The sequence below is a fragment of the Rhinolophus ferrumequinum genome, chromosome 11 (assembly GCF_004115265.2).
Source record: "Rhinolophus ferrumequinum isolate MPI-CBG mRhiFer1 chromosome 11, mRhiFer1_v1.p, whole genome shotgun sequence".
Taxonomy (NCBI): domain Eukaryota; kingdom Metazoa; phylum Chordata; class Mammalia; order Chiroptera; family Rhinolophidae; genus Rhinolophus; species Rhinolophus ferrumequinum.
Window position 1 is genome coordinate 79,912,579 of NC_046294.1, and position 12,214 is coordinate 79,924,792.

The 12,214-nt window shown below is 37.5% G+C and overlaps 1 protein-coding gene across 3 annotated transcripts in view; it reads left to right on the top strand.

The window, feature by feature from the left end:
* The first annotated feature begins 438 nt into the window (after window positions 1–438).
* The window catches only part of HOATZ (HOATZ cilia and flagella associated protein), a 33,080-nt gene continuing 21,304 nt past the window's right edge, over window positions 439–12,214 (top strand). For 2 of the 3 annotated variants that reach the window (XM_033120888.1, XM_033120889.1), the window contains exons 1-3: window positions 439–669; window positions 2,230–2,268; window positions 2,747–2,817. In XM_033120888.1, the coding sequence (XP_032976779.1) occupies window positions 444–669; window positions 2,230–2,268; window positions 2,747–2,817 (336 nt within the window). In that variant the 5' untranslated portion in view covers window positions 439–443. The remainder of the gene's footprint in view (window positions 670–2,229; window positions 2,269–2,746; window positions 2,818–12,214) is intronic. The other variant, XM_033120890.1, reaches the window with a different exon arrangement.

Genomic DNA, 12,214 nt, shown 5'->3' on the forward strand with positions numbered 1-12,214 from the left:
AAGCAGACCCAGAGCTTCCCTGTAGAGGGTGCTGAGCTACGGCAATCTGGTGTGGAAGGGGAGATTGCAGCGTGGAGCTAAGGAATTGAAAGCTTTATTAGATATCTTTGGGGGCATAGCATCTGGAAAACAGGGAAAGCGAGTAGGAGAAGGCTGACTAAGGGTATGAGAGCTGAAGTGCTCCCCCACTGACTCTTAACAGGACAAGACACGCCCCCAAGTTGATGTTTCGACTCTCCTATCTCGACTCCAGCGCTAAAGTTGGTCCCAAAGCCTGTGATCACTGCACAAATGGGCTTCAGATGGCCCACCAGCGGTAGATGGACGCAAACATCTATCGAGGAAACTAAGGGCTTCCAGGCGGTTGTTGTCAACTTGGCGGTTCTCCAAGGGGAGGGGCTGGTAGAGGGGCGAGGGAACGTGGAGAAGCGTCCTGAGTTGCCATGGAAACAGGGCCCAGTGCAAGTCCTAGCAACGGAAAGGAGTCCTCTGAAATTTGTCCCCAGGGATTACTGGTGTTCACAGGTTCTTCCGAAGAGGACACCAACTTGGCCAAGCAGTTCTGGATCCGGGCGTCCATGTACCCTCCTAACGAAACCCAGTTGGTGCTGTCCAGAGGTAGCACTCAGCGCCTGCCGGTGGCACGGTCCTCTAAGAGCAGTGTACCTGGTGAGTAGCTCCCTCTAACTGATGCTTTCTACCTCCCTCGTAAGGAACTTGGAAGATACCAGAGCCCCTCCCAAGAAAAACTACTCAACATAATTCTTTTTTGTGTATGTGTCAATTACAGTTGACATACAATATTATATTAGTTTCAGGTGTACAACATAGTGATTAGACACTTATATAACTTAGGAAGTGGTCACCCCATAAGTCTAGTACCCATCTGACACCATACATAGTTACTATAATATTATTAACTATGTTCCCTATGCTAATCTCTTCACCTTTCTCACCCAATAATCCAGCCCACTCACATCTGGCAACCACCAGTTTGTTCACTGTATCTATGAGTCTTGTTTTTTAGATTCTGCAAATAAGTGAAATCATATGGTATTTGTTTTTCTTTATCTGAATTATTTCACCTAGCATAATACCCTCTAGGTCCATCCACATTGTTGCAAATAGCAGATTTCATTCTTTTTATGGCTGAGTAATATTCCACTGTATATATGTACCACACATCTTGATGCATTTGTCTAGCGAACCTAATTCTAAAATAAGTATCTTTCATTTCAAGTGTCTAAAACCCAATAGAAATACTTAAACATTCTCAGCAATCCTTCCACCCCAAAAAGATCAGTGGTATCTTTGTTACATCTAAAAGTATAAGAGATACTTTAAAATAAAGTATCCCTTAGGTTATGGCATCTACTTGGCCAAATGGTATAGAATAATCTGAGGAAATATTATGTTGTGGCTGAAAGGATATTAAGGATAGTTGTTTACATAATTGAGTTCAAATATGAAATATCTAAAGAAAGTTGAAGGCAGAGTCAACCTTAGGAACCAAGTTCCCTGTCCTGTAAGATCTTAGTAAGGCCTAAGAGGTGAAAACTATTATGCCAAAATAGTATTTCATTGTGTATATATACCACATCTTCTTTATCCAATCATCTATCAAAGGACACTTTGATTGTTTCCATGTCCTGGCCATCGTAAATAAAGCTGCAATGAATATGGGAGCACATATATCTTTATGGATAAATGTTTTCAGATTTTTGGGGGCATATATATGCAGGAGAGGAATTGCTGGGTCATATGGTAATTCTATTCGAAAAGAAGCAATAGTGCCATTATGCTAAACGAAATAAGTCACACAGAAAAAGTCGAGAACCATATGATTTCACTGATATATGGGATATAAAACTGAAAGCCACAAAGGAACAAGACAAACAAAGAAACAAAAAACTCAATAGACCAAAGGGGAAGTTTAGTGGTTACCAAAGGGAAGGGGAAGGGGGTGGTAGATGAGGGTAGGCAGTGTCAAATATATGGTGATGGAAGGAGAACTGACTCTGGGTGGTGAACACACAATGTGATGTATAGATTATGATATACAGAATTGTACACTTGAAACCTATGTCATTTTACTAACCATTGTGCCCCAATAAATTTTAATTTAAAAAAAGAAAATTCTTATGCAATTTTTATAGGTATAGAAAGTTTAAATACCTTTAATGCTGTGGTTTTCCAATGATTTCTTTACTTTCCTTTTGTATTTTTCAGTGAAACGTTATTTGCAGTCTTTTTTCCTTGAGAAAAACAGTAGGTACCAAGTTTTATGCCTTTCAACATCCTGATTCTTAAATTCTTCAGGAAATGAGTAGAAAGTACAAGGATACAACTTTATATGTTGGCATAACTTTCTGAATTGCATACCAACACCCTGCCTCAGAAACCACCCTATTTATCCAGAGGAAAATGCCTCAATTCTTATAACATGTTGAATACGAATGTGGAAATTAGAATCTCTGATAGTGCAAGTATGTTCTCTTCAGAGACCTTTTCTTGTCTCTGAACTCAGGCTTACTCATCTTCCAACAAGATCGGAGGTTCCCTGCAGCCATAGCTAAGTCCATATCCAATTACATATGAATCTGGTTTATAAAGTTTCAAGACAGTACGTATTTGTGTTTACTTTCCTACTATATCACTCTTTCAACCTTTGTCCAATTTTATATCAACATTATTGTAAAATCATGATAAAATCACTTCAGATTGAATTTGACTTTATTTCCTTTAGAGGGCACAGATGTCCTTGCTGAAACCCTAAAGATTCAGGAATCTGAAGAGAAAGAAAAGTATCTCCAAAAGGTAAGACAATATTTCAGAAGGTCATCTGATTTTCATTAAACTTTATAAATAATCCCAATTATTATTTTTTAACATATGTATATACAAACTTTCTACTTCTGGTGTGTCTGCCTGAGCAAATGGAAAAGCTTTATTCAAATTTTAATTGAAGATTAAGAAATTCTATTAAACTTTGGCTATTCTCAGTCTCTGCAAAAGCCCAAGGATGTATAGGAACAACAGAATTAGAGGAGAAAGATGGATTCACAGACTTTCCATCCAATAAGGCCCCAAACCATACACAATGTTCTAAGAACAGAAATATTATAAGAACAGGAAAAATTTAATAGAATTGACTGTCTTAATATGTCAAAAATAAATGATCAGAGGAAGGAGGCTGTCATCTAGAACCATTTTCATCGCTAAAGGCTGAAATCAAACACATTGGTATTATCAAACCAAGTGAACATGTCCTTTTTTTTTTGGCAATATCCTTTGTTTGCTTTTCATGATGCAGGCACAGCCTTTAATTCAGCAATTAATGCAGTGATTTATAGAAACACTTTGTTTAGTTAATGGACAAATTCCATTCCTGTAACTGTTCCTGTGGTATAAAAACAAAGACAGAGGATTCACTTTGGCCTAACGTCTTTAATCATTGGACATATTGGCAAACACTGAAAGACTTATCGGGAATTCTACATAAATTACAGAACAATACATTTAAGTTTACTGATCATATTAATTCACTTTGTGGACTATTGGTGATTCCTCCAAACAAATTAGGTGATTAGAAATAGTCAGCATTTTCTTCTCTCTTGAGGATATTAGGTACTGTATATTTATACCAGGACTTAACAGGAGGGAGGGAGCCTAAACTTCAGTGATCATTAAAAATTACTTTTTCAGCCTTTTTTGAGTTAAATTTTCATCTAATTGCATTTTTGGAAGGGATTAGAAGTAAAAGTTAAAGACAAACTGTTATCAATTTTTATCATCTTTTGTCAAACAGTTAAGATAATATGATATGAGTTACAGGTAGACGTTCTGCTAATGGACTATTATATTAGTAGCCTAAAAATTGGGTTCCTTGCCTCAGAGTCTTCTATTAACTTACTGATTACTTAATTCCACAGGTATTTATTGAGAACCTGCTCTATGCCAAGTACTGTACTAGGTTCTGGGAATGCAGAGATAAGGTGCGATCTCTGGTCTCAAGGAGTTTACAATCTGGTGGGAGAGATAGCCAATTAAAGTCAATAATTATGAGATATTATTATGATAGATTTGCAGAACATCAAAATCAGACTTAAGGAATCAAGAACTCTTCCCAAAGGAGCCGAGTTGCAAAGACTGTATAGAGTTCACCAGACAAAAAATAGGCAAAGCAATTTTCCACACTGGTTATCTTCCTACAACCCAAATCCAATTATGCTGTTTTCCTGCTGTATCAGTCTACTAGGGCTGCCAGAACAAAATACTACAGAGTAGGTGGCTTAAACAACAGAATTTTGTTCTCTTACAGTTCTGGAGGCCGGAAGTCTGAAGTCAAGGTGCTGTCAGAGTTGGTTTCTGATGAAGCCTCTCTGCCTGGTTTACATAGTTGGCCACCTTCTCATTTTGTCCTCACATGGCAGTAGAGAGCTCTGGTGTGTCTTCCTCTTCTTATAAGGACACCAGTCTTACCATATTAGAGCCTCACCTTTATGACTTTATTTAACCTTATTACCTCCCTAAAGGCACTATCTTCAAATACAGTTACACTGGGGGGGTTAGGACTTCAATATAGGAATTTGGGAGGTGACACAATTCAGTCCATACACCTACTTTCAGTTTTTTTCTATGGCTTTCCATTTCTGTAGGATTAAGACCAAACCCTTCGGTGTGTCATTTAAGTTTCTTTTCAATCTGACCGTAACCTGACTGGCTTCTCCTATCACTCTCTTCCCTTATACCTTCCCCGACCCACAATGTAATATACTCTGTACAGTTGGTTCTCAACCACCAAAGTGGTGAACGGGTAAAATAGAGTTTTGTTAAACCTAAACATATACATTATTCTGTGGTATCTGCCAAATTGTACATTATTTTAAGTGGGTCCTGCAATGCAGTATAGAAGATTCTATTTTTGAAAGTAAAAGAAGCCTAACAAAACAGCCAGCCAAAGGGGAAGAAAGAGAATGTTACTGAAACTATGCCTCGTGAGTATATAGGAAAGCTTAGTCAGTACTGCACAATACAGTTCTCTTCAAACAATCCCATGGTGCAAAGAGCAACCAAGAGAATCCCGCAATAACTGAATACTTTTATAGATAGCATCACATATTACTATGATATAGTATTCCTACTGTGTTTCCCCGAAAATAAGACCTAGCCGGACAATCAGCTCTAATGCGTCTTTTGGAGCAAAAATTAATATAAGACCCAGTCTTATTTTACTATAATATAAAAGTGGGTCTTATTTAATATGATGATATGATATGATATGATATGATATGATACTGGGTCTTATATTAATTTTTGCTCCAAAAGATGCATTACTGCTGATTGTCCGGCTAGGTCTTATTTTCAGGGAAACACAGTAACTCTCAATTTAATGAGGGCATGCCATGTGCTATATAGTAAGCTGAGAAGTTTACATGTAGCTACTCATATTCTCCTTAAAACAGCCTCATGGTGATTATCCCCATTTGATCAAACAAGGTTTAAACGACTTTCCAAGGTTCCCACAACTAGGAAGTGACAGAGCCTGCATTCAAAGCCTGTATCCTAACTCCAAAGCCCATGACACTCATTGTGTGTAATGATTGCTGGCCATGGCATTGTTCAGGTATGCTGCCAAATATTCTAAAATTCAAAACTTCAGTATGAATACAAGTGTGAGAAACACCGATCCCAGCCCTGCAGGACTATAAGCTGTTTCTTCAACCTGCAATGCACTTTTATGTCTCTACCTAAAATGCTCCCCCCATTTATCTTCAAGGCCAAGCTCAAATACCACATTCTCTGTGAAGACTTCCCAGAAGTGACCTAGAGACGAGCAGATGAACAACTTCCTTCTCTATGCTCCCATAGGAGGTCCCATATACCTCTCTCCTAGTATTTATCACAGTCTCTGATCTGTGTTACAGGTAATTGTGTATGTTTCCATCTTTCCTGCTTGATTATAGGCACCATAGTATAGAGGACTTTGGAGACAAAGTAGGTTTGGAAGTCTAACTCTGCCACTTACTATTTATGTGACTTTGAGCAACCTATTAAACCCCTGTGAGGTTCAGCTTCCTCAGACATAAAAGTAGGCATGATAAAAAACATCCACCTCATAGAGTTGATATAAGATGTAAAGTACCTGGCCACAGTTTTCCCTCAACAAACGTTCATTTTCTTTTCCTCTGTTAGGACAGAGGTTATTGCTTATTTGCTTACCCCCAGTACCTTTCCAGTTATTGAAACTCAAATATTTGTTTATTGAATAAATAAATGAATAATTGAATTAATGTGTGAAGGTATGTTCTATAGTGATATTTCCCTTTTGTTTAGCCTTTCAACATATATCCACCTGGCAAATTTTCTAGGCTGATAATTTTTGCAGGAATACTCCCAAAAGCCAATCTGTTTGCAAGTCTGCTTTAGGACCATTTTAGCGTATCACCTCTCTTCTCGGTTTTGTGTTTATCTCATGGGTCTATATATGATGAGAGGAAAGGTAACTCCCTGTAATTATTAAAACATGAAATCTATTTTTGAATACCACTGTTTTTCTTACTTCATAGTACTCTCTCTGCATTGCTACCACCCCCATTCTAGAATTTTTAGCTTTAACTAATAAAATATTTATAATGATCTATTTAAGAGACTCTACATGTTTTGACCATCTACATTCATAAGTAAATTCCTGGTATAATTTTCATTTCTAAATGGGAAAAAATATTTCCCATCACTTCTCCTTAATGTTTTTTCTTCCACTATCTCCTTAAAATAAATGAAAATCTAAAAATGTATATTCCATCTCTCCTAAAAAGTACCTTTATAGCTTTATCTCCTCAACTGACATTGATTTTTCAGTTGTTGAAATTTTTTGAAACTTTAATGTTATCCTCCATTTTGGAATATTTTCCAGGTATACATTATAAATGCTTTTGGTTAGTGGACAAAATGCCATTAATTACAACTTCTATTTCAGTGATGGGTGCTCATGGCAGAAAATCAAAAACAATTGAGTCTGTCAAGATTAGATGGCTTACTCTGTCCATAAAGGAAACTTATAGCACTATACTGGACCATTATTCTTCCTTTGAGAGTTCTAAAGTAGTCTCAAAACATTATAATAAATGAATAGTCAGCTCATTCTTTGAAATCATAAAACTAATTTGCTTTCTAGTTTTGCCACCTTTAAGAAAGCTCTTTAGATGATTATCTCTTTATAAAAAGAATTATAAATGATTCATTTGCTGGGAGAAAGAAAAAGAGATGAGAGCAGTATTTTAAGGCATATCTAGATAACATATTTGAAAATGTCCATCTGTAATCAAAGTTTTAACAAGAGGGACTATAAACTAAAAATTTTTACAAGGAAGTTATTCAATCTGCATATCAACATCTCAGATAAACAATCTGTCCTATCATACAACCTATACAACCAATACTGACCATAGTGTAAGTCTGACTCAAAAGTGAGTATGCTTTATGGAACTGCTGTGAACCAGCAGCAAATTGTGCTATGATGAGGACATTCTTAAAAGAAGAATTTAAGAAGCTTCACAAAAGTGTATTTTTACGCACTGAATCATGAAAGTGGAAAACTTTAATGTCCTTTGTTATCCTACACTTTCAAAGTAGAAAGAGGGATACTCAGAATCACTATAAGTCAGGGTCATTGAGCCAAACCATATATGTAGGGAATTTCCTTAATGTCATTGCCAGGATGCTTAGATAAAGAAAATCCTCTAAGACGTCATCAAAATGGCGGCGTGAGGTGAGCCTCTGTAAATCTCCCCTGGAATTTACAACTAATCGAAAAACTATAACTCCACAAAGGACCCCTGCACAGCAGACAGGCAAGATGAAGAGGTCCACTACTGAATTCACCTAAAGGTGGGTGAATCGCATGAGCGGAGGAGATGGGAAGGGAGAAGTTCAGGGACAAAGACGCACGTGGGCGAAGGACACAGACCTAGCTAAGTGCTCTGAGCTCACTGCATCCCGGAACTACGCAGCGGAGAGAGAGGGAAGAACTCAGACTGCTAGGGCGCCATTTATGGCCTACAGGGCTGAGGGCGCAGCATATAACATGGCTGAACCCAACGCTCCCGGTGGAGACCTTGGAGAAAAGCCTGAGGGAAGAAGGCTGAAAACAGTGGTTTAAGCCCTCACTGCCGAGTGGAGAACAGAAGCCTTAGGCACTGAGACTAGCTGCCACTTCCCTGCCCTCCCAGAGCTCACCCCGCCCCCACCTGCCTGGTGCTAGAAACAGAACAGTATTGGTGTCAGATAAAAATAACAGAATATTTGCTGTTCTGAGAACTATGGACCACAGACACAGATTCGCAGCCCAACTAGTTCCGGCAAAGGGGAGGGAGCTGTGCAAACAGGACCGGCTGTGGTGGTGGTCACCTCCATTGCTTTGGGCCACCTCTCACAACTCACCCGCCCCTGTCCCCACCTATCTGGGCGGATCCCTGCAGGAGTAAACAGAACTGCTGAAACACACCGGCTGTGAATCTAGTGCAGGAAGAGCTTTAGAACTTCAAAAGCTCTCTGCATACCCACACAGGCACAACGCCCTGTGACCCAGGTGAACTATTAACAGAGGAGAAGCCCGTCTCCCAGGGAATCCCCCCATTGTGTGAGAAGCTGGAATAGTGCAGAGAAAACATAGCACTACCATGTGAGAGAGAAAAAAGGCTACAGTCAGAGAGAAAATAAAACATTCTACCAACAAGTACTGGAAAACAGAAGAAAGACCTCTTCCTATCAACCTGTTGCAGAAGCCACTCTTGTAGATGTCTAGGAAGAGAAATAATAAATCAGTAATTGCCATGAATAACCAAGGCAACAAGACAGCTCAGAAAGAAAGTGAAAAGTCTCCAGAAAAGGAACTTAAAGATATGGAAATATGTGACTTAAATGACAGAGAATTCAAGATTGCAGTTCTGAAAAAACTCAACGAGATGCAAGAAAACACAGAAAGGAAGTTTAATGAACTCGGAAACACAATCAAAAAGCAACATGAGCATTTTACGAAAGAGATTAAAATTTTAAAAAAGAACCAAATAGAATTTCTGGAGATTAAGAACTCAATAGAAGAAATTAAGAATGAAATAGCCAGTTTAGGTAGTAGAGTTGACCAGATGGAGGAAAGAATCAGTGACATCGAAGATAGAAACCTGGAAATGACACGGATGGAAGAAGAAAGAGACTTGAGACTTACAAGAAATGAAAGAACTCTACAAGAACTTTCTGACTCCATCAGAAAGAGCAATATAAGAATAATGGGCATATCAGAAGGAGAAGAAAGAGAGAAGGGAACAGAGAATATATTCAAACAAATTGTCGATGAGAAATTCCCAAACTTGTGGATGGAACTGGATCCTTGAATCCAAGAAGCAAATAGAACACCTAATTACCTTAATCCCAACAGGGTTTCTCCAAGGCACATTGTATTGAAGCTGTCTAAAATCAATGACAAAGAAAGAATCCTCAAGGCAGCCAGGGAAAAGAAGATGGTAACCTACAAAGGAAAGCCCATTAGATTATCAGCAGATTTTTTAGCAGAAACTCTACAAGCCAGGAGGGAGTGGAACCAAGTATTCAAACTATTGAAAGAGAGAAATTACGAGCCAAGAATAATATATCCACCAAACATATCCTTTAGATATGAAGGAGGAATAAAGACCTTTCCAGACATACAGAAGCTGAGGAAATTTTCTAATACACGACCTGCACTACAAGAAATACTAAAGGAGTCTATTCAACCTCCATCAACAGGGACAATTTGTGGCAAACAAAACATAAAAAGGGGGAGAGTAAAGGCCTGAACCACAATATGGGAATGGAGAAAGTAAACATGCTGAAGAAAATGGAATACTCTAAATATCAAACTTTCTTTTACATAAACTTAAGGATAAACACTCAAAAAAAATCCAGAACTGAAATATATACTGTAATAAAAGAAGAAACAGAGGGAAACATCATAGAATACCACCACACAGAAATAACAGACAACAACAAAAAGGCAAAGAAACAATGGAGACACAGCCATACCAGAAAACTAAAGATAGAATGACAGGAAATCCTCACATAGCAATAATCACCCTAAATGAAAATGGACTGAACTCACCAATAAAAAGGCACAGAGTAGCAGATTGGATCAAAAAACTAACCCAACCATATGCTGTCTCCAAGAGACACATCTCAACTACAAGGACAAGCATAGACTCAAAGTGAAACGGTGGAAATTGACACTCCAACCAAATGGTATCCAGAGAAAATCAGGTGTATCCATACTGATATCAGATGAAACAGACTTCAGGGTGAAAAAGGTAACAAGAGACAAAGATGGACATTTCGTAATGGTAAAGGGAACGATATAACAAGAAGACATAACAGTGATCAATATTTATGCCACCAATCAGGGAGCACCGAAATATATCAAGCAACTACTAACAGAACTAAAGGGAGAAATTGACCAAAACACAATTATACTAGGGGACTTAAATACATTATTGACAGCTATAGATAGATCATCCAAACAGAAAATAAATAACGAAATAGCAGCCCTAAATGACACATTAGATGAAATGGACATAATTGACATATATAGAGCACTTCATCCTAAAACATCAGACTATACATTTTTTTCTAGTGTACATGAAACATTCTCAAGGATAGACCATATATTGGAACATAAAATCAGCCTCAGCAAATTTAAGAAGATTGAAATCATACCAAGCATATTCTCTGATTACAAGGCTTTGAAATTGGATATCAACTGCAAAAAGAAAGCAGGAAAAAACACAAATACATAGAGATTAAACAACATACTTTTAAAGAACGACTGAGTCAAAGAAGAAATTAGAGGAGAGATTAAAAGATACATAGAAACAAATGACAATGAAAATACATCCTACCAAAAATTTTTGGGATGCAGCGAAAGCAGTTTTAAGAGGGAAATTTATATCATTACAGGCCTATCTCAAGAAACAAGAAAAATCCCAAATAAGTAACCTCATGTTACACCTTAAAGAACTAGAAAAAGAAGAACAAATGAAACCCAAGGTCAGCAGAAGAAAGGAAATAACAAAAATCAGAGTAGAACTAAATGAAATAGTTCAGAGTAGAACTAAATGAAACAAAAAGACAATAGAAAAAATGAATGTGACAAAGAGCTGGTTCTTTAAAAAGATTAACAAAATTGACAAACCCTTGGCTAGACTCACTAAGATAAAAAGAGAGAAGACACTAATTAACAAAATCAGAAATGAAAAAGGGGAAGTTATCACAAGACACCACAGAAATACAAAGGATACTGTCAATCCAAGAATACTCTAAAGGACTATGTCACCAAATTCAATAACCTAGAAGAAATGGACAAGTTCTTAGAAACATATAGCCTTCCAAAGCTGAACCATGAAGAACTGGAAAATCTAAACAGACCAATCACCAGTAACGAAATTGAATCAGTCATCCAAAACCTTCCCAAAAGCAAAAGTCCTGGACCAGATGGCTTCACTAGTGAATTCTACCAAACCTTCAAAGAGGATCTAATACCAATCCTGCTCAAACTCTTCCAAAAAATTGAAGAAGAGACCATACTCCCTAACTCATTTTATGAGGCCAACATTACCCTAATACCAAAACCTGGTAAGGACAACACAAAAAAAGGAAACTACAGACCAATACCTCTGATGAATACAGATGCAAAAATCCTAAACGAAATTCTAGCAAATCGAATACAACAATGCATTAAAAAGATTATTCATCACGACCAAGTGGGGTTCATCCCCGGGGCACAAGGATGGTTCAACATCCGCAAATCCATCAATGTGATACATCACATAAACAAAATAATGGACAAAAATCATATGATTATATCAATTGATGCAGAAAAAGCATTTGACAAGATACAACATCCATTTATGATTAAAACACTTAATAAAATGTTTTAATAAAGTGTTTTAAAACACTTTAATAAATGTTTAGGTATGGAAGGAAAATACCTTAACATAATAAAGGCCATATATGATAAACCCTCAGCTAATCTCATAATTAATGGTGAAAAACTCAAGCCCTTTGCTCTACGTTCAGGAACATGACAGGGCTGTCCCCTATCACCTCTGCTTTTCAACATATTCTTGGAAGTCCTTGCCAGGGCAATCAGGCAAGAGAAAGAAATAAAAGGCATCCAAATTTGGAATGA